This window comes from Notamacropus eugenii, chromosome 4 (assembly GCF_028372415.1).
Source record: "Notamacropus eugenii isolate mMacEug1 chromosome 4, mMacEug1.pri_v2, whole genome shotgun sequence".
In the NCBI taxonomy this organism is placed as follows: Eukaryota; Metazoa; Chordata; class Mammalia; order Diprotodontia; family Macropodidae; genus Notamacropus; species Notamacropus eugenii.
Window position 1 is genome coordinate 198,619,398 of NC_092875.1, and position 24,655 is coordinate 198,644,052.

The 24,655-nt window shown below is 38.1% G+C and overlaps 1 protein-coding gene across 6 annotated transcripts in view; it reads right to left on the bottom strand.

The window, feature by feature from the left end:
* The window catches only part of RIPOR2 (RHO family interacting cell polarization regulator 2), a 262,117-nt gene that overhangs the window by 53,581 nt on the left and 183,881 nt on the right, over positions 1–24,655 (bottom strand). For all 6 annotated transcript variants that reach the window (XM_072603985.1, XM_072603982.1, XM_072603988.1 and 3 more), the window contains exons 2-6: positions 11,325–11,451; positions 9,214–9,369; positions 5,225–5,303; positions 2,096–2,119; positions 1,370–1,423 (exon numbers count right to left, since the gene is read on the bottom strand). In XM_072603985.1, the coding sequence (XP_072460086.1) occupies positions 1,370–1,423; positions 2,096–2,119; positions 5,225–5,303; positions 9,214–9,369; positions 11,325–11,425 (414 nt within the window). In that variant the 5' untranslated portion in view covers positions 11,426–11,451. The remainder of the gene's footprint in view (positions 1–1,369; positions 1,424–2,095; positions 2,120–5,224; positions 5,304–9,213; positions 9,370–11,324; positions 11,452–24,655) is intronic.

Genomic DNA, 24,655 nt, shown 5'->3' on the forward strand with positions numbered 1-24,655 from the left:
TTTCTGTTTTCCCAATGGAAGGAACTACCACTTGTTACAGTATTTCCTCTGTTTCATTTTTTCTTCTATACAGAGTGATAATTCTACTTAACTTAGAGCAAGACAATTCTTAGAATGCAACTAATATTCTCGTTGTTAAAGAATCCCCTGCGGCTATCCACTTGATCAGTCAGGCCTTAAAGGGACCTTCTAGAACTCAAAGGGAAGAGATGCATGGACCCAGCTCCTTTCCTTTCATCAAGGAGTTGAGTGGGGACTTGCAGAGTCTTTCCTTTGATGAAGATTGTTTATTGGCTAATGCCATAGGGGACGTAGAAGGAAAAGAATTAACCAAGATGGAAAATGCTCCTCTGGTTCTTCTTCTAGAAAAAAGAAGAGCAGGAAGCATGGTTTTGTATGCCCTAAAGTGGATCAGATCTAAGATAAAAGCTTAAAGAGATGCTGGCAACTTTAGATATAGAATCTCTGACTTTTAATTTATTTCAATCAACAAAAAATCAATTTTCTGTATTGATGAGATTTTAAAAATCATTTTGTTGGGCAATTAAAACTATATGAACATTTATATACTGTTACCATAGTTGTGTTTCTGTGTATTGATTTATACAAGCATGTATAGATATTTAAATGCACAAGGCAGAACTGAAAAGTAACGAGGTCAAAACACTCTACCCACTCACCCTCTTAGGTATAACCTGTGTATATAATTTACCAATATATAAATTACCAATCTAAAAATTTGATGCTGTAATTAAAAAATTGTTTTATACATACTTCTTTGTTTCTGGGAATTCAGATTTAATGATAATGATTTTTAATCTGACAATAATCTAATTTTTTAGCCCTTCCTCCCCAGTACAGAGGTGGAATTGATTATATTTCTACTATCAACAGATGCCTACAAAGTTTTAATGATCAGATTCAACACATTTTTTTTTCTTGCTGTATCAGTTCGTGATGAAGATGCAAGAGGAACAGAGGCCAAAATGGAGAAAATCTTGTAAAGTTTATGGCTTGTTACTTTTTTGGGAGGGAAGAAACAATGAGAAAACACTTAGGGAGTAGGCATGATGCTAATTGAGAGATAATGCCCTGTTGTATGGTCATTAAAACATGGGGCAAAGGTGAGAAAGGAGAGAGAGAGTAGACAGATTACATGAGATAGAAGAATTAATATAAACATCAGGTACTCAGTCATTATTCTGAATCTTCCTTCTTCCACCCCCATTGTCTGCTGTGGGCCTTAATTTCCTGCCTGCCAGAGTCACTTCTACAAGGAGTTCCCCATAGACCCAACTCAGGAAAACCTATATTGATCAGTAACTTAAGAAATGAGAGCCAGAAGAAAAATGATAGGAACATCAATTACCTTACTAATGTGAAACTCCAGTCGTCTCATGTATCTTTCGATTGCTTTGATTTGCTAAAATAAAAAAAAAAAATTGAAAAAATAATCATTTGAAGCTTAATTTAAATTAATATGGATATATTTCTTCACTGAAAAGACTATCAATCATTAAAATAGGCCACTGAATACTTCTTTGTCTCTCCTGAACCTGCTCCTATATGTAGGAGCACCTTATACATAAAACTGTAAGAAGCTGATTTAAATAAGTATACATATTTTTATGGAGCATGAACTTACTTAAATTCCTTCTATCCCTCTCTCCAAACATGTGGGACAAATAATTAAACTCTGGTCATGAGAATCCTGAGATGAAATAATATTTTCCTAGGGTGTATGCAAGCTGCATTTTTTGTGTACTTTTTTTAAGCTTTTTTTTGTTTCAATTAAGGGACTCAAAGTTCTTGGGAAATAAAATGGTTTATTAATAAATGAAAGACTGTTGGGGTATTTTAGGAATAAGAACCAAGTTCACAAGCATATTCTAAGGCTGAGAGTCTGGAGACAGGTGGCATAATTGACAAAATGAGATTCATTCCTTGGTTCATTCTGTAAATGAAAGATTATATCAAGGAAATCAAGAATAATCAGTTTTTCAAATGTCATCACATAAGTCCTGAGGGTAAATCCTCTTACCCTTGTCCAAATCAATAACAACCAAGCAAATGAGGGGACGAATTTGTTACTTACCTTATCTAGGTCATAGAGAACACCCTAAAATTAAGAAAGAAACAGAAGAATTAAAACTTATCTTCTCCAAATTGCTGACATTACTGAAGAAAGCTAACTTGCATTTTTAACCCTGTCTCTTGGGTAGTAAGAATTGGCTCTATCTCACACTCTCTCTGCGGTAAAAAGTGGGTGAGTGTTTTCCAAGAACCATTTGGACTTATTGCAAATACCAGGACCAGTTTCTGAAAGGTGAGATACCCCTTCATTTTAGATTTCTATATTTAGTTTGAAGAATGTGTGAATTCAAGTACAGGTAGTCAATTGAAGAGGGTAATGGGGACAGTTGAATGGGTAGAAGTGGTATATATATTCTCCTGCACTTTTATAGGGTTTAAGGCAGTTACTACATCCAAATAAAAAGTTTAATAAGAGCTTTGGTGACAAGGCTTTCAATATGTCTAAAAATCAATCCTGTTACTTCACTTGCACTTACTCTGAAGAAGAAGGATGGTTGGTGTTATTATTCATATTTGATGGAGAAACTGAGGCACAGAGAAATTAAATTCTATCCCAAATATACCCATCTGGTATATTTTAAGAAGCAGTGGAGTTCAGTGCATATCACAACACTATTCTTTCAACTAGACTCTACCCTTTACCCAGTTGTGACTAATTTTATCAATACTATTTATCATATCACCTACCCTGTGAATTGTCTAACTATAAATCAACATCCAGGTAAATATTAATTTACTACTTCAAAGCAGTCACTTTGAAAGGCTAGAGATGCTCACTTCCTAAAATGCAGCATAGGCTCAAAAACACTTTTAAAACTTCTCTTTTGAAATTGTTTTAGAGCTAGAGGCATGAACATTCAATACTGATTGAGAGACATAATTTTGTGGAAATGGCCAATGTGAGAATTTGTCTGCATGTTTATAACAGGGGTTTTGTTTTTCTTGCTCTCCTGAGAGGGAGAGAAGGGGAAGGGCGAGGGAGAGAAGATGGATCTTTGAAAATGAAATAAAATTTAATTTGAAAAAATTAGTTCAGAGCTGGTTCATCAGCCACATAAGTTTACATTTCAGTAGACTATAAGGTTCTTGAGACTAGTGAATGTTTTGTCTTTGTCTTGTATATGTATGAAATGCTTTGTAAATACTTGCTGAAGAAAATTAGTCTCACTACAATCCCTTTTCTTAGATCTAAATAAACATTACACCTTAATCATGCCTCTTTCTTCACCACACTTGGCACTGAATTGTTTTTTACTCTTTCTACAGTTAATCTGCTCTCAAAGAATTCATCCAATGGGGAGATCTAATGAAGCATCATTGAAATTTTTGCTACTATTAAGTGTATCCCAAAGAATATTCAAAAATCTTTTGGCTACTGGAACCAACAATGGACATAAGTTTGCTAGACTACTCAGAGAATATGGTAGAGGGAAAAGAGCATTGGCTCTGGAATCAGAAGACCTGAGTTTAAGTATCACCAGTGATATTACCTGTGTGACTTTGGGCAATCAATTAACCTCTCTGGAACTCAGTATTATCATCTGTGAAGTGAGGGAGTTGTAGTAGAAGATCTCAATCTCTCTATCTATGATCCTATGATCATCTTTGGGAGGATAAGACAGTGTGGGGAGACAGAGAAAGGGAGGGGAGACAGGAAAAGACAAATAAGGGAGCATTGCTAGGAGGGAAAATCCAAGCACCATAAACTTAGGAGTCAAACCTGGAGTCCAAAGCATACAGAAATCAGAAAAAGTCATAGGTGTGAAGTCAAGATTTTCTTAACCTTTTTTCAGTCATAGACCCCTTTGGCAGTCTTGAAGCCTATGCACTCCTTCTCAGAATTCCAAAAGGAAATAAATTGTATCGAAATACATTTATCAAAATATGAAAAATAAAAACAGTTCACAAACTCCAGGCTAAAAAGCCCTGATGTAACCCGAATATACCACTTTGTAGATGAACAAATTGAAACCTAGAGGAATAAAATTATTTTCTCAAGATCACAAAGTTGAAAATCAGATTTAAAATCTCCACATTCAATGTACTTTCAGGTTATAGAACTAAGAAAGGTAGTGAAAAGTTATTTATTTTGCTTCCTGTCTTTACACTTACGTTGCTCACACTGACGTACTAACATCAGCTGAGATTGCCGACTAGGTCCAAAGGCAATTACAATGAGAATGTATTGAGCACTATTACTCAGGCCATATGGGGCCATTTTGGCTTTTATGTGCTGAGCAGCATGCAAGCACTTAACTTAGGTAAGGTGGAACAATGGTTGTTCCAAAAACCATATTAGAAACAACACAACTACTTCCTTCCCTAATCCTTCTTTTTCTTCCTCTCCTCTCCTATCCACAGTAAATAATGGCAACATTCATATGATCATAGATTGGGATGTGACGTCTGAAGCCATCAAACTCATTACTCTCATTTTACAGAAAAGGAAACTAAGGCACAGAGAGGTTATTTGCCCAGGACCACATATTCTGTAAGTGTCTGAGGCACGACTAAAATCCAAGCCTTTCTGATCTATGTCCAATGCCCTTTCATTTACATCATGCTGCCTTTCAAAGTCAAAAAGAAACTGGTGATTTTTTTTTTTTAGGGAGGGATAGGCATTCTGTGTATAATCAACCTGTCTAAGGAATTTGTAAACTTTTCAATTCTATGCATTTTTGCTTCTCTCTGATGGGTCCTAATCTATAGCTCTTCTTTCTTCTGCTGCTTCTCTGACACCTACCTCCACCACTATGTTCCCTCTATCAAGAAAAGAATGACAGCATTTTGAATTTCATTAGCCTGTATAGTCAACATGCTAGAGGAACATAAGAATGTACACACAAAACATCCTTCCTCCTCCCCCAACCTGGGTTATTTCTTCTTTCTTCCGAGCTCTGGATTTTCTCTCAACCAAACTCTTCCCAAAACAATTACAACACCCAGTGGACAGTATATTGATGACTTTAAAACACTTAAAGATTGGAAACAGCAATTTACAACTTAGATCTGCTTTTCTTAAAAGCTGCCTCCCCACCCCCACCTTCCACTGGTACCTGGAAGATTAGTCCCTGTCTCTGTGATTGAAACCAATGGATTGTTAATGTATTAGTGACAGGATAGAACCTACCAGGCGAGAGTTTCTTCTCATGTCTTTTAATTGAGCAGTCAACTTGTCCAACTCTGTCTGATGAGCCTCCAGATACTCACTATAAAGATAAGGTCAAAAACGCAATTGTAAACTCTGCATAATGTCAAACAAAATCTGGTGATGACTACTGACCTCTTCCAACTCTCCTTGAAGGGAAATTACACAGAGGAGTCTTGTTTTGTGGAAGGGATGATGAAGGCACCTACATCTTCTTTTTATTGTGTTATCACAAATGCTGGGGCAATAGTGCATGGTGCATTCAATATCATATGGATAGGCAGGTGGATCCAATATGGCAGAATAGCAGGAAGAAGTATAATGAGCTCCCCCTCAACTCCTTTAAATAGATATAGAAAATGTACCAAAACAAATCCATATCAGGAAAGTCAAGGGGAAAAAAATCATAGCAAGTCATTTTTCTGGCTCAGGTTGGCACAGGAAGACAGAAAGAGAAGTCTGCAGATACTGGGGAGAGGTCTTGCAGAGCATCCCCATACAATGGCAGGCTGTGCACTAGGGCAAGAAGAGATTTCATGTCTAGCAGAAAGAGGCTTAAACATGTGCAAAGTGCAGGAATAGGGGTAAACTGGTGGCTCTGTTGCTTATTACCCAGGTCTGAGTCACAAATCCAGGGCTAACTGAGAAAGGGACATGTAACTAGGCATAACATTCCAGAGTAACAAGTGGTTTCAGGCCCTAGGCTGTGAACCAAGTAAGGGACAAATTCCAAAACCGCCAGCAGCTGTGTAGCTCAGACCTTAGGGGCAGAATGGAATTTTAGCTCCAACTTCCCGTCCAGTCTGAAGCATGGAGTAGAATAACCAAGGCAGGAATCTCAGACCAAAGGGGAACCTACAGTTACGCCCAGCTGGCTAACAGTGGCTGAACTCTGGAGAACACCAAATAGAGTAAATACAAAGACTTGTTGCTCAGATTTAAACCCACGTCAGAAACTTGTAGAACTCAGACCAAAGGGGCAGTAATCAGGCTTTGCCCCAGATCACAACACTTTTGAGAGCATTTAAAGCTGCAAGAACCCAGCCTGAGTTGACCCTGGGATCCTGGAATAACACAACACTTGATATCCCAAGAAAGCACCAGCAGGGTCAGCCCAATTCATTCCAGAAGTGCTTGGAGCCCAGCCCTAACATTAAGTCCAAAGTCAGGACGTATGTTGAAAGAATGAGCAAAGCAAAAAGAATCCCTCCATAAAAAGCCCTATGGTGACAAGGATGCTCAAGAAACACACCCAGAAGAGGAGAATGACTACAAAGCATCTGTGAGCAAAACTTCAAAGAAGAACACAACTTGGGTACGTCTAACGAGAATTCCTAGAAGAGACGAATACTGAAAGAGTCAAAATGGTTTTTTTTTAAAAATGAGAATACTACAGGAAAAAAACTGTAAAAGAAATAAAAGCCATAGAAGAAAAAATTGGAAGGGAAGTCAACAGCTTGGCAGAAAAGGTGAAAAAACCTGACCTAAGCAACAAACTCACTGAAAATTAAATTGGACCAGATAGATGCTAATGATTCCATAAGACGAGAAATAGCAAATAAAAATTTTCAAACACAGAAGTATAAGTTATCTCAGAGCAAAAACACATGGCATGGATAAAAGTATCAAGGAGAGACGGAAAGACTTACGTGAACTGATGCAAAGTGAAGCCAGCTGAACTAGAAGAACATATTGTACAACAACCAGCTGTGAATGACTTAGCTATTCTTAGCAATACAATGATCCAAGACAATCCAAAGGACTCATAATGAAAAATATTATCTAGCTCCAGAGAAAGAACTGATGGAGTCTGAATACAGACTGAAGCATACTATTTTTCCTTTTCCTTTTCTTTTCCTTTCTCCCACAAAATGACTAACATGGAAATATGTTTTACATAATTGCACATGTATAATCTTTATCAGATTGCTTACAGTCTCAGGAAGGGGCAAAAGAGAGGAATGAATTTGGAACTCAAAACTTAAAAAATAAATGTAAAAATTGTTTTTACAAGTAATTAGGGGAAAAAAATAAAATATTATTTAAAAAAAAGAAGGCAGCAGGTTATAAAGGCCTTTAAAAGATAAACATAGAATTTTATAGTTGATCATGGAAGAAGTAGGAAGCCACTGGCATTTATTGAACAGAGGGGATGATATGATCAGACCTGTACTTTAGAAAGGTTTATTTGGTCATGGAGTAGAGTGGACGATAAGTCAGAGTGGGGAGAGACTTTAGGTAGGGACACCAACCAGCAAGGTATTGCAATAGTATCATATGATGTAATAGCTTGAGCTAATTAGGCTCTGCGCTGGAGGAGGTGGGTGTGAATGGAGGGAAGGGGATATACAAGCAATGTTGTGAAGGTAGAACTCACAGAATCCTCAATCTGGATTGTAGTACTTACTGAAGAATAAATGGAGTATACTAAAATGCTGACTATAAATATCTTGTTATACATCAGGGAAGTCTTATATCCCATGAATGATATCTATTGAGAAGATTTATTCCACAATCATCAACAATTACATTTTGTGTGCATAAAACAGTCAGGGTTAGAAAGTGGCAAAGAATTACTGATGGAAATAAAATCTAACAATAGACTCTACACCATCCTCCTCAGTTCCTCAAAGCAAAAATGACATAGGTACAGTTCTATGGAGTTTTAATCTGGAAATGATCTGAAAGATCATCATGTTCAACTGTCTCATTTTGCAGATGAAGCAACTGAAGTCATGCCCTTAATTAACTACAAAGAGCCATACAAATGTAAGGTTATTAGAAGTATTAAGTCCCTTGCCTAGTGTCACTTCTTGACTTTCATAACCTGCTTAAGGTGACAGAATGTTTCAAATGCTGGGAGGGATGATTAAGCAAAAATCTACTAAGTTGAAAGTCATCAAACTTGAATTATGGGAAACCAGTGAGGTGATCTTGGTATACAGTCAGAGTTTGGTTTATAAGTTGCTTTTATCCTTCACATAACTATTCTTTTATGGAGCAATGTTTATTCTGCTTATTATCCTCTTGCATATCCAGCTGTGTTCAGTACTCACTGTTCTTGGACTGACAATTAGGGATGTGATTTTTTTTTTTGTTAGAGTAGAGATGTGAATTTTTTTATTCATTAATTTATTTTTAGTTTTCAACATTCATTTCCATAAGTTTTAAATTTTTTCCCCCTCCCTTCCTCCTCTCTCCCCAAGATGGCAGTCAATCTGATACAGCCTCTACAAATACATTCCTATTAAACCTATTTTCATGAGATGTGAATTTTTAAAGTATTGTTATATTCAGAAGAGTACAGCATTGTATACTACCGAACAAAAATGTGGGATTTCTTTTCTTTTCACCTTCTCTTATGACAAGAACAGACAGCTGATACACAGGACCACAAAGAGTCGATGATCTCTTTAGATCTGGTTCTGATCATAGGGTCATGGGATTCAGAGTTGGAAAGAAAGGGAGAGGTCATATGATTCAACCTTTCCCTTTTACATATGAGGAAACCGAGATCTAGAGAAGAAGGGACTTGCCTAAGGTCATAAAAGTAATAAGAAACAAACTTGAGATTCAAATCCAAATCTTCTGACTCAAAATCTAGCATGCTTTCCACTTATGCCTTGCTATATTAGTGTCATGAATTTATGACATGCCATGAAAGTCCCACCTATTTCAAATCTTCAGGAATGGTTTGGAACATTTCTCTGACTTCTTTTGGTCCTCTGCAGTACGCAAGACTCATTGGACATTGTGAGAACACCTTAAAAAATTAGCCAATTAGCTGTTTTCAAAGGCATGACTAGAGTCCAAATTCTGAATAATAAAAGGAAAAGAAAAAAGAAGTGAAGAAGGAAGAGAAAGAAAGGAAGAAGGAAGGAATGAAGGAAAGAAAAAGGAAGCAGGGAAAGAAACAGAGAGATGAGAGAAAGATACTGTTTCAGCAAGCAGGCCACTCAGTGTTGACTTACTCAAGTCCATTCTTTAGGGATCGGTAGACCTCTTCCACTCTTTTAGGCTGAGGCTCTTTGGGAGGACTGTTACTTTTGTATCCTAAATTGTGCATCTTCTTTAGTTTGGCCTGAGGCTTCTTGAGTGCTGAAGTATTTTCAATGAAGGAATTACATCTACCAAAAAAAAAAAAAAAAAAAAAAAAGGTCAAAACTGTTCAATCTGATGCATTTATGAGAGAGGAAAAACCTTGCCAAAAAGGTACCTTTGGATTTTATCATCTTTTCTCAGTCCACTGTCTCCAGATGAGGACAAACGTTGCCTTGTACATGAACAGATTTGAGCCATTCTGCCCTGGTTTCATAGTATTTGGCTTGTGACTCACTGAGATCTTTTCTAGTAACTGCTAGCTAGCTAACACTCAGAGGCTGACCCCTCTTACTTAGGTGATACACTCCAAATGAAAGTTATATCTGTCCACTGTGAACTTGTAAGGGGCAAAAGACAAAGATCTGGAGGTAAAGTGGCATGAATAGATAGGCCCCTGGTCAAGTCTATCAAAAGATGTGTTTCAGAATACCAAGGGACATGCTCTATTGCTCGTGGAATCGATGCCCCCTTGCCAGAGTCCTGAATTTCCCAGTTACCTCACATTACAGTGAAGTAAACATCCTCAGCCCCAATGACAACTTTCTCATGTTGCAGTTTTATGGAGTGGGAGAGAGTGTAAAATTCTTCTGGGCTCACTAGGACACAAGATGCTTCAAAGTAACATTAGGAGTAGCTATTTCTTTATAGTGCATGCCAAGGCAAACGGACCCCAGCCATCAGTTTAGGAAGATTACACAAAAAACAACTAACCCAATTGTGTGGCAAAGTGACAAAATTACCGAGCCTCCTATTATTAGGAACAGGTAACAGAGGGATCCAAGCAAACTAGCAGATATTTTCATTCCCACTGGCAAATCATAATCCACCTCCACCACCATCAGTGTGAAGAGTCAGGTGGCATTTAGTAGGTAGAGAACTGGGCTTAGAAGCAGGAAGACATCTTCCTGAGTTCAAATCTGGCCTCAGACACTTACTAGTTGTGTGATCCTGGGCAAGGCACTCACTTAATCCTGTTTGCCTCAGTTTCCTCACCTGTAAAATGAGCTGGAAAAGGAAATGGCAAACCACTCCAGTATCTTTACCAAGAAAACCCCAAATTGGGTTGTGCAGAATTGGAGAGGACTGAAATAACTCAATAACAACAATGCCATCTGTGATCCTGTGATTTTATGATTACAACCTGGGTCAAGTAAAAGGAAAAGCTTTGCAAAGTGTACAGCCATGAGGCAGATGGAGACAATACCCTATGAGAGTGCTGAGATAGGACTGCTGGAGGGCAGTGGGACTGAAGGGAAAGAAAGATGCTGAGGAGTCCCAGAGTCTTGGTTCAACTCTCAGCCCTGGTTTGAATCCTAGTCCTGATACTATCTGTGGGCCTTTTTTGGTCCTCAGTTTCCCCATCTGTAAAATGAGGGGGTTGTACAAGATTGTCCCTTCCAGCTCTAAATCTATGACCTTATAATCTCATATTTTTGCAAAAAGCTCAAGACAAGTTTTATGGTATTTTGCTTATTGGCTGCCCTATATTTTCATGATGAATCAAAAAAGTTCTGTCTCAGATCACAAACTGGATCTCTGCAAAATCAATTTTAGATCAGGTTAATTCTCCAAGGGAAGCAGAGACTCACCCCCATCCCCCAGTTTCTCTCAATGGGTCCTGAAGATGACGTCTGTTCTCCCAAAGCCAGTCTGTCAGAGGCATAGTCTTAATCCCTAGCACAATATAATAATATGTCACTCATAGCCTCTGAATTCTGTATGCCCACAGGGAAAATGTGGTGCATCTGTAGACAGTTTTCAAAATAAAAATTAACTATCCACATCATTAGTTTACTCTAAACCTTCACAAAAATCTCCTTTGCTGGAGAAACCCTTATTACTTAAAAAGAAACAACAGTGTTTGGTTTATATCCTCGGCCAAGGAAGCACAGCCCTTTACTCAAAAGAAGAAAGTAAAACCCCAGGGTTCACTTTCATTCTCAAGTTGCAAGCATTCCCAAGAGGACTGTGTGGTACTTGCCTGGATCGCCTTTCTTGCAGACCACTGAAACCAGCAAAGGACTGGCTTCTAATAATCCCATTGGGGCCTCCTGGGGAGAATGACTGAGATCCTACTAACATGATTTCTGGGACTCTGGTTGAAATTCCTGAAAAGATAAAAAGAAGGTTAGTGGTCAACAGATAAAATACACAAAGCTTATCAATGATGATAAAATGGGTAACGATGCCACAAGACATGAGTCATGAGACCATCAGATATTAACAATTCCTTTCTTACTATATGATGAAGCCCTATTAAAATCAAGTATTCAACTTTCAGATAAGTGAAAAACCATTCATATCAATTTACAAAAGTATAAATCTAAATATGTCAAAACTAATCATTTCAAGTTTCCTTCAGTGGTTACTTTTCATCAGGTTCAACTCTACATTCTACAGAACTAACATTTTGAAATATTCACATCCAGTTAGAACCAACAAAAACAAAGCCAGATTTACAGATAAGCTCAGAGAGGCAAGGCAAAACTAATATAAAATTTTAAATTGAACCCTATGCTATAAAATTGTGGCTAAAACATAAGTTTTTTCTTTGCTTTAAAAGGAATAAAACTAACTCCAAACTCCATGTTTTAAAATTTTCAAGTAAGTTTTACAAGCAATCCAGATAGGCTGGCCAGAAAGACGGTGGAAGTGGGCGGCTGGATGGGGAGGCAAGGGAGTGTTCTCACAAAAAAGGTAATAATCTCAGTAGGGATAAGAACTACGAAGAAAGAGGAGGAGGGAAGGGAGCAACCATTTCCGTTCATGGCTTTTCTTTAGTGAACAATCATCACTGGCAGGTCTAAGATTTAAGGTCAGCTTGGCCTCTGAACAATCTTTTCTACAGCTTGGCAATATAACAGTAGATAATTCTTTTTCCTACTTCCTGGACCCAGATTTATGCATGAGAACACAACATTATCATAACATTATCACTGTCGTCACTTCATCTAGAAATAGTGACTGATAATTGATAGTAAAGTTAGGTCAGTTGTTAGCTAGGTGAAGACTTGAAGGTGGGTAGCCCAGTTTGTGGGGGCAGAGAGGTTGTACGGTAGATAGAACGCTGGGTCTGGAGTAAGGAAGACTAATCTTCAGATCTGGCCTCACTACCTGTGTGACCCTGGGCAAGTCATTTAACTTTGTTTGCCTCAGTTTCCTCATCTGTAAAACAAGCTGGAGAAGGAAATGGCAAACCACTCCCGTATCTTTGCCAAGAAAATCCCAAATGGGGTCACAGAGAGTCAGACATGACTGAAAGATGACTATTGCTGTGAGAATCAAATGAGATATTTATAATGTACTTTGCAAACTTTAAAGCACCATCTAAAGGCTAATTGTTATTATCACTGTTAAGTTTGGTTGTAGAAAATGATGCATTCCTAGCTTCTTGATATGATTCATCTACCACTAAGAGAATTTAGTTGATACCCTATATCTCCCATCTCCATCTCTAGAAATAGTGATAAGGATTTCTCATGAATCATGTAAGTTTTTGATTGGGAAAGAATAGAAGAAAAGTACCTAAGTGGCCCAATGGATAATGTGCTGGGCCTGGAGTCTGTAAGACTTATCTTGCTGAGTTAAAATCCTACGTCAGACACTTAGAAGCTATGTGACCTTGGGCAAGTTACTTAACCCTGTTTACCTCAGTTTCTTTATTTGCAAAATGAGGTGGAGAAGGAAGTGGCAGACCACTCCAATATCTTGGACAAGAAAATCCCAAATGGGTTCACTGAGTCGAACATTACTGAACATAAATACACAAAGAATATGAGAAGTAGACATCCAAAGGCATGGTTTTGGAATATTGAAGGCATAGTATATTTTTTTACTTCATTGGCCTAGGTAGAAATAATCTAGATAGAAGTTTCAGAGGTTGACTTTGAGAAAAAAAATTCCAACAAATAGAACTATCCCGACATGGAACTGGCTGTCAAGACACAACATTTCCCTCTTCACTTTGAGACCTCTTTAAATAGAGGCCAGAACACCATGTTGGAGATATCACAAAAGAGATTTCTGTTTCAGGTGAGGATTCAACTTAGATAAACTCTGAGGTTTTTTCTAGTTTTGAGGTTTTGTGGCTGTATAAGTAATAGATTTGAATACTATTTGCATATATGTACGTTTACAATACACACATGAGAAATGTATGTCTTCCCTTAGAATGTCTTCTCATATATGGTAGTCTTTCTTGACATCTATATGACTTTATACTACATTTTTTTCTCATATAGAGGCAAACATAAAGCATCTAACTATAGCTTATATTTTTTTTGCAATAACTATATTAAAAATCAGTTTCAGTAATTCTCCATTCAGTACCTCTTGGGCACTAAAGTCAATTAATTTTTTTTTACTAATCCTTACCTAAGAGACCTATCGCATCATGAACACAATTTGCTAACAGATGACTTACAATTTTTAAAATAGTTAAGACTATGTAATTTATTATTGTGTAATAATCATTAGTTGCTCAGATAATAGAAGATGAAGGTTCTGTCTGCTTGGAGATCATGTCCTATAAGGAACTAGAGAAACAATCTATTCTGGGATTCCTAGAAGAATCTGTTACAGGAACTTGGAATGTTTAGCCTAGAGAAAGTTTACAGGAGATATGATAGTTATCTTTAAGTTTTTAAAAGGCTGTTAAATGGAAGAGGGATTCCATTTGTTCTGGTTGGCTCCAGAACGCAAAACTAAGAGAAAATGGAAGTTGTAAAGAGACATATTTTGGCTACATAGAAGGAAAGTTTTCCTAACAGAGCTATCAAAAAATGATGCCTCAGAAGGCATCCTCCACTAGACATCTTTCAAACAAAGGCTAGATGATCAATTGTTTAGGAATGTGGGTACAGAGAATTCTTGGTCAGGGGAATTAGATCACATCTAAAATTCCTTCCAGCTCTGAAATTCTGTGATTCTTTGAGTAAAGCTCACGGAAAAGGGGAACATTCATTCCAAAACTGTTTGAAACTCAACTTAAAAATTAATTCAATAACATCTTCAAAGCTTAATTAGAAAAAAATGGATGGTTATTATATTAAAATATAATTATATTTTCCTTCTCACTCTAAAATAGATAAAATACAATTAAATAAATAGCATCAAGAAGGGTCTAGTGATTCCTCCCCACCTTAAGCAACCCAACCATGATAAGAAAACAAATCTTAATTCTCATATTAGTCACAAAACCCAAACTGTACCACCAAAAAAAAAACTATCACTAGATTGCAGAAGAAAAGGGAAGGAGTACAGAAGGTTGGAGTAAATGGTGGTGGTGGTGGGGAGGGGAGATAAGGTAGGAAAGAATTGGGAGAGAATGTTTGAAGAGAATTTTTTCACTCCTTAATCAGTTCAGAACTCTTAATTTATTTTTATTTTTTTACTTACATCAAACAGCATCCCAAAATTCTGTAGTAAGAAAGAATAGTCTTTGGTGTTCTTGGACTGCCTATGGACTTACAAAGCCCCCAGAGACAGAGCCTCCATTACTACAGCACAGCACAGCTCCAGCTGCAAGAGAGGGAGGGACCTTTCCCAGGCTCCTCTTCCCAAGTCAAAGGTGATTGGATAAAGTAAGGTAATAAGAAAGTGGCTTAATTGATCAGCAAAAATTTACGTTTACTAGGTCTTGGGTACTATGCTAAGCTCTAGGCATATCAAGAAACAGAAAAAGCTGTCCCTACTCTCAAGGAGTTCACATTCTAATGTTAGAGATGACACACATATAAATGAGTATCTGTTGCAAAGCAGAAAGGAGCAGAGAGTAAGGCTTTAGTGGCTGGAATGGCCTGGAATGGAAAGATCAGGGAAGGTCATTCACAGAAGATGGTTCTTGAATTGAATCTTGCATTTCTAACAGAGGATTTCTAGAGGAGGATGTTTTAGCTTATAGAAATGAATATAGAATATAGAATGTATCTTCCATTGTAGGATTGATGGGGATGGCAAAGAGGTAAAAGCTATAAGGAAACTATTTTGTTTGGAGACAGGGTAAAGACCGGAGCGCACTGACAGGGAGATGGAGAAACTGAGGCTCAGGAACTAATCGCCTAGCTCCAAGGGTACCCAGAGGCAGTCAGATGACTCAATGGTTAGAGTGCTGAGCTTGGAGTCAGGAAGACCTGAGTTCAGATCTGACTTCAGACACTTACTTACTGACTTACTTACACTTACTAGCTGTGTCTGGGCAAGTCACTTAACCCTGTTTGTCTTAATCCACTGGAGAAGGAAATGGCAAACTGCTCCAGTATCTTTGCCAAGAAAACCCCATGGACAGTATGGTCTACAGGATCACAGAGAGTTGGACAGGACTAAAAATGGCTGAAAAAGAACAAAGGTCATATTATCCCCTCATCTAAAATGAACCCCCCTCAGTCTTTTAAGAGTAGGAATATGACTTCTAGCAATGTATTCATTTAAACAAAATTCCATTTTAACAATTATAGGGAAAAAACTCTTTCAAACATTGAAGGTATCCAATCTAGTCCAGCATGCATATACTATGCTCTATGTGGAACCCAATGTAATAGATGCTGGTGATACAAAGACAAAACAAAACAAAACAAAACATTTTTGCCTTCAAGTAACTTACATTCAACGGAGAAATATATCATATATGTGGAGAAAGTGTCCCCAAACCTTTAATGCAGTTCTAAGGTATTAATAGCCTAAAGTAGCTGCTATTAATAGCTTAAAACTACGTGAAAACTTTTGGGACATCCTATATATCTACATAATTTAGGATGGAGAAGGCACTAATATGCTTCCTTATCTTAATTTACAAATCCTTGGCCGTGGAACTGCAATTTTAAAAATCACACTTAGTATGTAAGGCTCCACCTCACCAAACATTATACAGCAATTGGGAACCGGGAACCACAATACCGAAAACAGCAGATTGTTCCTAAGAACCGGTGACTATCTGATTTTCACCTTATCAGAGCTCCAGAAAACGTTTCCAGTCCTATAACTTCATACCTCTACAACAATAATTGCTCATTTTATGTTTTCTGAGTACTATTCTGACAAAACTAATGTGGATGTCGGAGTTTCCAAAAACCTAGAAATGTTTGAAATACTAGAATCTACTTGGTTCTGTGGATAGGGTTTGGATTAGGAGAATGATCAATTAATTGCTAAATCCAATGGTTTCTTCTCAGTTCTTATTCTTCTTGACTTCTCTGTAGCCTTTGACATCATAGATCAGCCTCTTCTATAATATACATATATACACATATACGTGTATATACATATACACACACAAACATACATATACACACTCAGATTTTATATATATATATAATAGATAACTTATTTTCTCTAAGTAACCTGGGCACCACTCTTTTCTTATTCTTCTGTCAAACCGGTCCTCAGTCTCCTTTGCTGAATCCTCGTCTGTGTCATGCTCTCTAACAGTCGGAATCCCACAGGGCTTTTTCCTAGGCCCTCAGCTCATCTCTGTACTACTTTACTTGGTGATCTTATCAGGTCCCATGGCTTTCATTACCATCTGTAGGTTTATGATTTTCAGATCTACCTATCCTTTCCCCACCTCTCGACCTCCAAACTTGCAACTTCAACTGCTTTTCAATAGGAACTTTAAAAATGCCAGTTGATTAAATGATTATTGATAGGTCACTTCAGACCAGTACCATAAACAAGCATTGGCTATTAAGACCTTCTTCAGAGAATGTTCCATTTGAGTAAAGATAGCTGAAATATATATGGCTTTTAGATTTCTAAAGTACTTATATCTTTAGCTCATTTCATCTCACAACAACCCAGGGAAGTAGACTGTTCAGTCATGTCTGCCTCTTTGTGACCTCATTTGGGGTTTTCTTGGCAAAGGTACTGGAGTGGTTTGACATTTCCTTCTCTGGATCTTTTTACAGATGAGGAAACTGAGGCAAACAGGATGAAGTGAATGACTTGCCCAACTAGTTAGTCTTCCTGACAACAAGCCTGATGCTCTATCCCCTGGGCCATCTGGCTGCTCAAGGTAGGTACACAGTGTACTACAAGTATCATTTTTTTATTTATAAGGAAAAAGGATCCCCAAGAGAAAGAACTTGATCAAGGTTGCTCAAGAGGCAAATGGCAAAACTGGAACCCAAGGCATTGGATTCAAAAGTCTTTGGGCCACTGCATCAGACCCCCTCCCCTGCCCCCATTTACATCCACTTTATGGCTTTTTTGTGCATTTTATCAGTGTGGGAAACTCCCTTCACTGATGCAGATCAGTAACTAAATAGCATGGAGCAGCTGTTAGTATGTTAAGTGATTCAGGTGTGGCCTGGAGATGCTATTTGTCCAGCAAATCTTAAATTTATCTGATATGGAAACTCCCTCTATGAAAGAAGACTAACGACTTGTTGGTAAGTCAGAGATTTAGAGAGTAGCTGGGACACTTAGAAGCTAAGAGACTTGCCCAGAGTCTGTAAGTCAGAGGCTCTTTTGGGTTTCAAGGCCCTTTATCCATTCTGCAACTCAGACTCTCAATGAGATTAACATTGAGCGATCAGGAGTCTTCCAAGTAGCTTCTTAGAGTTGGCCTTATCCCAACACTCTTTCAGGGGGTCTATACTATTTTCATAACAATACCAAGACATTTTAATTTCTAATACCATAAATACTGGTAGATCTTTGATGAAGGTGAAGGCAGTCCTCAATATTTTTTTTACTTCTGCTCCATTTACTAACAAAATCTAGTTGCAGTACAATTACAACTAAATATGTAGGATGAAAGAGAGATATGTAAAATCCTTATGAATGAATTCTAGAAAGTGTTAATTCTCTTGACAATCTTTTTTTAAAATTTCCATACTAGTCATGTTGTAAAGATTCAGAACAAAAGGGAAAAACCATGAGAAAGAAAAAAAACAAAAAAGAGAAAATAGATCTGCATTCAGACTCCACAGTTCCTTCTCTGGATATGGTTAGCATTTTCCATCATGAGCCTTTTCCTAAATAATTTTTAAGAATGCATAGGGGTAGGAACAGCTAAGTGCCACATCACCAGCCCTAGAGTTGGTAGGACCAGAGTTCAGATCTGGCCTCACACACTTAGTAGCTGTGCGACCCTGGAAAACTCACTTAACCCCAACTGCCTAAAATTAAAAAAAAATGCACAGGTGTCCTGAGACCTAAAAGTTTGATATCTGCTTGATAGGAGGTAGAGGAAGTAAGTATAATCCAGGGACTGTTGTTTTTGATAAGATTTTGCCTTTATACACATTTCTCTATCTTAAACTTCTTGTTTTCCTTTTTTTAAAAAACTGTGCCAAGAACATAAGGTTCACAGGCTCTCCATAATCTAGCTTCAGGTTAACTTTACAGCCTTATTTCATATTGTTTCCCTTGACCAAGTCTATATTCCAGCCAAACAGCCCTATTACTTTGCTCAGACTTAATGTTCCATATCCTGACTTCCCACATTCATATAGGTCCTCCATCCTCAACCTGCATGTCTGCCATTATCTTCATGTCTCCATGACTCTAGCCCCACAGGAATCTCAGGCTCCAGACCGGAGATATGGTGTTCTTATTCCTCATTTCACCAGGAATCAAGCCTCAAGAGCATTCCCCAGCCATCTGCTACAGAATTCCCCATCTTTGCCATTCCTCAAGAGACTTGTTATTCAGTTGTTGAGCTGTGTCTGACTCACGACCCCACGGGCAAGTCCATAGGATTTTCTTGGCAAAGATACTGGAGTGGTTTGACATTTCCTTTACCAGTTCATTTTACAGATAAGGAAACTGAGGCAAATAAGGTTAAGTGACTTGGTCAGGGTCACACAGCTAGTAAGTGTCCTGACTGTTTTTGGTGCTCTCTCCACTGCACTGGTGCCTGGTGCTTCAGCAGCTGCCCCATTCCTCAAGGACAGCCGTCTCTCATTAGAATGTAGACTTCTTGAGGACGGGGATTGTCTCATTTGCTTTTGTTTAATATCCCCAGTGCTTAACACAGTGCCTAGGATATAGAAAGTGCTTAATAAATGCTCAGTCTTCACTTCTCAAAATCCTTATGTTCTTTCAAACCTAAACTCATCTATCATTTCTATCATTATCTTCTCAGTTGGTAATGAATGCTCTTCCTGCCTCATGCTCTGTTCTATTTACTTACCCTGTGTACATGTCCCCTCAGTAGACTATAAACCCCTTCAAGGCAAGAACTGTTCCCTTTTTTGTTGTTTTTGTGCTTAGGACACTGTTTTGCATATAGTAGATGCCTAACTGATGTTCTTTTTTTGGTGGTGCATCAGATAGAGCATGGAGTTTGGAGTCAGCAAGATTTGAATTCAAATCCAGCTTCAAACACTTAGTGTGACCCTGGGCAAGTCACTTAACCTCTGTTTGCCTCAGTTTCTTCATCTGTAAAATGAGCTGGAGAAGGAAATGGCAAACCACTCCAGGATCTTTGTCAAGAAAACCCCAAATGGGGTCACGAAGAGTTGGACATGACTGAAAAACTATAAGAATGATATCCATTGGAGCCTCACGGCACAAAAGTGGTTTGTTATCCCCATAGCAAAGCTCCTAAGATAGTCCCAAATGTTAGTTACATAAGCCAACCAACCAGCAACTTTTGGGTAACAGTTGTGATGAAATGAAACAGGAAGAAAGTCTAAAAATCATGATTTCATAATTATTAATTCACTACTTCATAAGTTTCTAACAGTCTTTCCTCTTTTGATGATAGGAAGTACTATCCCATCCCAAGTTTGTTTGACAGGGAAAAAAGAGAACTAATCAAAAGCCACCTGGGAAAGTTTTGTACTTTAATGATAGTATCTATCACTGATATTGTGCTTTAAGGTTCGCAAAGTGTTGTACGAATATTATCTCATTTGATCCCCACAACAACCCTGGGAAGTTGGTGCTATTATTATCCCCATTTTACAGATGAGGAAGCTGAGGCAAGACAGAGGTTAAGGGACTTGCCCAGGGTCACACAGCTAGTCAGGGTCAGAGGCAAAATTTGAACCCAGGTCTTTCTGACTCCTGGACTTTGCCACTTGTATAAAGCACTGTATTGCTTTATCCTTTCCCTCAGTTGAAATGCAGGAGATTGATAAAAAGTGAAAGTGGAATTTCTTCATGTCTGAAAAGTTCCCTATGCTTTGTTTAGCTTTTCCGAAAACTGTAGTTGTCTTCTTCTATTCCCCACATCATGGCCAATAAAGTATAATTCACTAAAATAGCTGTCCTATCAGGGCTTGGATGTAAGGAGCCTGCTACTGTCTGGATGGTAGTGTTTGTTTAACATGAGGCCTAAAATAGATGCTTGCTTATTACACAGTGGCAGGGTACCTATTACAGAACAGTTGACTAATCTTTTCTACGTACGTACATATATTTTAAGTTAACTTCTTTTTTTCCTGATTCATTCTTTCCTGACATACAAATTTTGTATACATAAATATGTTTCCCATATATGTATACATATACACACATGTGTTTATGTATATACACACATATATGATTTTATCCTATATGTATCTTATTTGTATGTAGCTGTTTGCATATTATCTTCCACATAAGAATATAAGTTTCTTGAGGGCTGCCTTTCTTTAAATGCCCACCATTTATCTTGATGCTTGGCACACAGAAATCACTTAAAAAATGTTTGTTGATTTGTGGTTTACTTGATGTCATCCCTTCCTCATCAAGGCAGAATATTTGGTGTCAACATTTTCCTAATTTTTTACTCATCATTATCAATATTATTTACTAACCAAATTTTACACTATGATTAAGGCAACTGAACAGTACTAAAGAAAAGGTTTAAGAGACCCACTTAAAATGACAGGGCCATGGCCCCACAGGACATAGAGCTCTTCCACGTGTATAGTAGTGCCACCTTGCAATCACATATTATATCATCTGAGTTTCCAATAGCCCTATAAGCTATATATAAGCTAACTTTATAATTAGCTTATATGTAAGCTAACTTTTTTTTTACTTTACCTTTTGGTGGCAGTCAGGGTTAAATAACTTGCCCAGGATCATACCACTAATAAGTATCTGAGGTCTGGATTTGAACTCATATTCTCCTGACTCCAAGGCTGGTGCTCTATCCACTGTACCACCTAGCTGTTCTAGCCCTAAGAAGTATCCACCATGCCACCTAGCTCCCTAGAATGGAAGACTGCATATGAGATGCCCCTTTTATCATGTGTGGCTTAGTTTTCCTGATTTTTTCTTTTCTTTTTTATTCTTTATTTTAGGGTAGGTATTTTTTGTTTTTCTGGTGGGGAAATGTAGGTAACATAAACCAAAGATTTCAACAAAAATGGATTTTTAAAAGTAATAATCTGATTAAGTATCAATGACTCCTTGACTAGGCAATTCTAATAACAGTGATAGCAATAATAATAATTTACATTAACATACCACTTTATTAATATGACTTAAGTTTTATAGTATGCTTTCCTTATAACCACCCTGGGAGGTAGACAGAACAAGCATTATTGCCTAACTTTAAGGATGAGGACCCTGCAGCTCAAAGGGGTTGAAATGACCTTCCTAGGGCCACGTAGCTAATAAAGAGCCAGGATGCAAAGCCAGGTCTCTCTCTTTTTTACTGCCAAGTCCAGAGCTCTTTGCAGCACGTCATGCTGCCTAAATATGCCCATTTCTTAAAGTGAGGAAAATGAAGTATGCAGTGGTCAGCCTTTGGATTGAATTTCAGAGCCAAGTAGAGAAGTACTGAGAGTATTATACACCAAGTTAATGAAGTTCAAGTCTGCTATTTAACATATTGAAAAACTATATTAATTTCCCAACAGACATTCAAAACTGTTACCAGTAATCTGGGTAATTGCCCTGGGTGCCTCTGCTTTGGGATATGGGCCACAGAATAGCTTAGGGAGGCCGAATAGTCCCCAGAACTAAGGCTAAAACATTTATGATATTCATATACACAGTCATCCCAAGATTTCCCTCTGTTACAAGGAGATGAAAGACTAAGACGTAAGCTTACATTGCTTTTGTACCCTTTCCAAATCCAGCACTGAATGTCTCTGTAGTCTGGCTCCAACCCACCTGTCTCCTCTCCCACCACCCCCGTTACACAAAACTTTTCCTTAAAGACAAATTTAATCCCTCCTTCTCTGACATATAGTGCTATGTCTTCCTTCTGTATGTATGTTCACACTATTGTTTCTTTTGCCTGAAATCCCCTTCCCCCAGCCCTGATTATTAAAAATCCTAATTCTAGTTCAAGGCCTGGCTCAAATGCCATTCTTTATGAGGCCTCATGGAGTAGTGGAAAATGCAACAGACTGGGAATCAGAAGGCTTGGCTTGACATCTTGGCTCTGCAGCTACTCTCTATGTGGCTTTGCAGAAGTCTACCTCTGTACATCTATTTCTTCACAAAATGAAGAGGTTAGACATGGCTTCAAATAGGGTACCCATGTGCTCTAAAATCTTTTGTTCCTTTTTGGATCAGCCAGTAGGGAAAGATTTCTCCCTCTTTTGGAGGCTTATACCACTGCTAAATTGACCCATCACATTGAATATATTAGCTATTGAATAGTATTTTAACCTCCCCTAGTAAACTGTAAGCTGTTCCATCTTGGGTGGATTTTGATACATCTTACCATCCCTCATTATGTTTTGCAGGTAGAAAGTACACTATTGTCTTCTGAATTAAAAGTCATCTTTACCATTAGTGGGTGGATGCTCTGGGTGCTACTGGCAGACCTAAGGCAAGGGAAGCAAAAGAAAAAAAGATAAAGGGAGTGACAGAGAAGGAAGAAATAAAGGACAGGCTTGGAAAATGGGTATTGTCACTAAACAGCCCCTTGGGTGCTTCTTGTGGTCCCCACTACCATTGGTGGCTTACTCAGATTCACATTCTATTGTAATGCATCTCAGACTCCTGCCTTTACTATAAGCATGACAACTGACAAGTTACAGAACCTTCAGGAGCCTCAATTGGTTCATCTTTAAAATAGGGATGATACTTGGGATTCCTGTCTCATATGGCTGTTAGAAGACTCCAATGAGATATTATATATTTAAAGTACTTGACATACCAGGAACAGCTAGATGCCACAGTGGATACAGCAGTAGGCTTGGAATCAGGAAGATGAGTCTTTCTGATTTCAAATCTGTCCTCAGACCCTTGCTAGCTGTGTGACCCTGAGCAAGTCACTTAACCTCTATTTGCCTTAATCCACAGGAGAAGGAAATGGCAATCCACTCTGGCATCTTTGCCAAGAAAACCCTATGGATGGTATGGCCCATGTGGTCATGAAGAGTTGGACACAATTGAATGTCTGAAAAACAACCAGTGGAACGATTAGTTTGTTTTGAATCAGACAATCCAGTGGGTCACACAGTGGCTAAGTCACTTGCCTCCTCTTGGCTTCATTCAGTTTTTTCATCTATAAAATGAGTAGCTTGGACTGCATGACCTCTCAAGTCTTTTCTAGCCCTAAATTTATGAAGCTATAAATTATTGTTGTTTCTCCTACAGAGACAATCCATTCTTTTGTGCTTGAGAAGGAAATAAAAATACTTTGCCCTTCTAACCAAAAGGAAGAAACCACACCAAACAATTGTTAATTCCCCATTTTATAGATGAAGAAAACACATGGAAATGAGTTAAGTGATTTGTAAAAGGTCACATAGCTAGCTAATGAGAGAGGGGAAAGAGGAGCCCAAAGTGCTAGCCCTTAGGCCTTGCTGTGCTGCAGTTCTCTCTTTTTGAGTATGTTAGCAAAACTCATAGAACACCCCAAGTCCTTCCTTAAGGGGTGAAACTGGCCCTTGTGTGGATAGCTGCAAACTTCACATTAACATAAAACTGACAACAGAAACAAACTGTCAGAAAGAAAATGCAATTCTGCACTTGAAAGAAAAGTCAAAGATGACTGAAATAATAGGGGGGCGGACCTAGAAAACATCCATCCCAGCAGAGAGAGCTTTTAGAAATAAAGGCAGTCTGCGCACTGGTTTATTTAAGAGTTCGCTGGCCTGACATCACACCATTAGTCCTATATGAAAAAAAAATCATCTGCTGAAAAGACTTTGAAGAAAACCGTGAGCTTCTTGAGGGAAGAGTATTTTTCTGCTTTGTCTTCGTATTCTCTGGGCTTTTGCATGGCATCTCCAACATGGAAAGTATTTTATAATATATGTTTGTTGGATTGGACTTTGTGTGAAAACTATTGCTGTGCTAGGCCAAGCACCCTTCTTTGGGTTGCTCATGTATTTATACTGAGTTCCCCTTTGGGCCGGGTCTGATGCCTTTCGAACTACTGCTCCTCATGAAAAACGTATTAAGCAAATATTC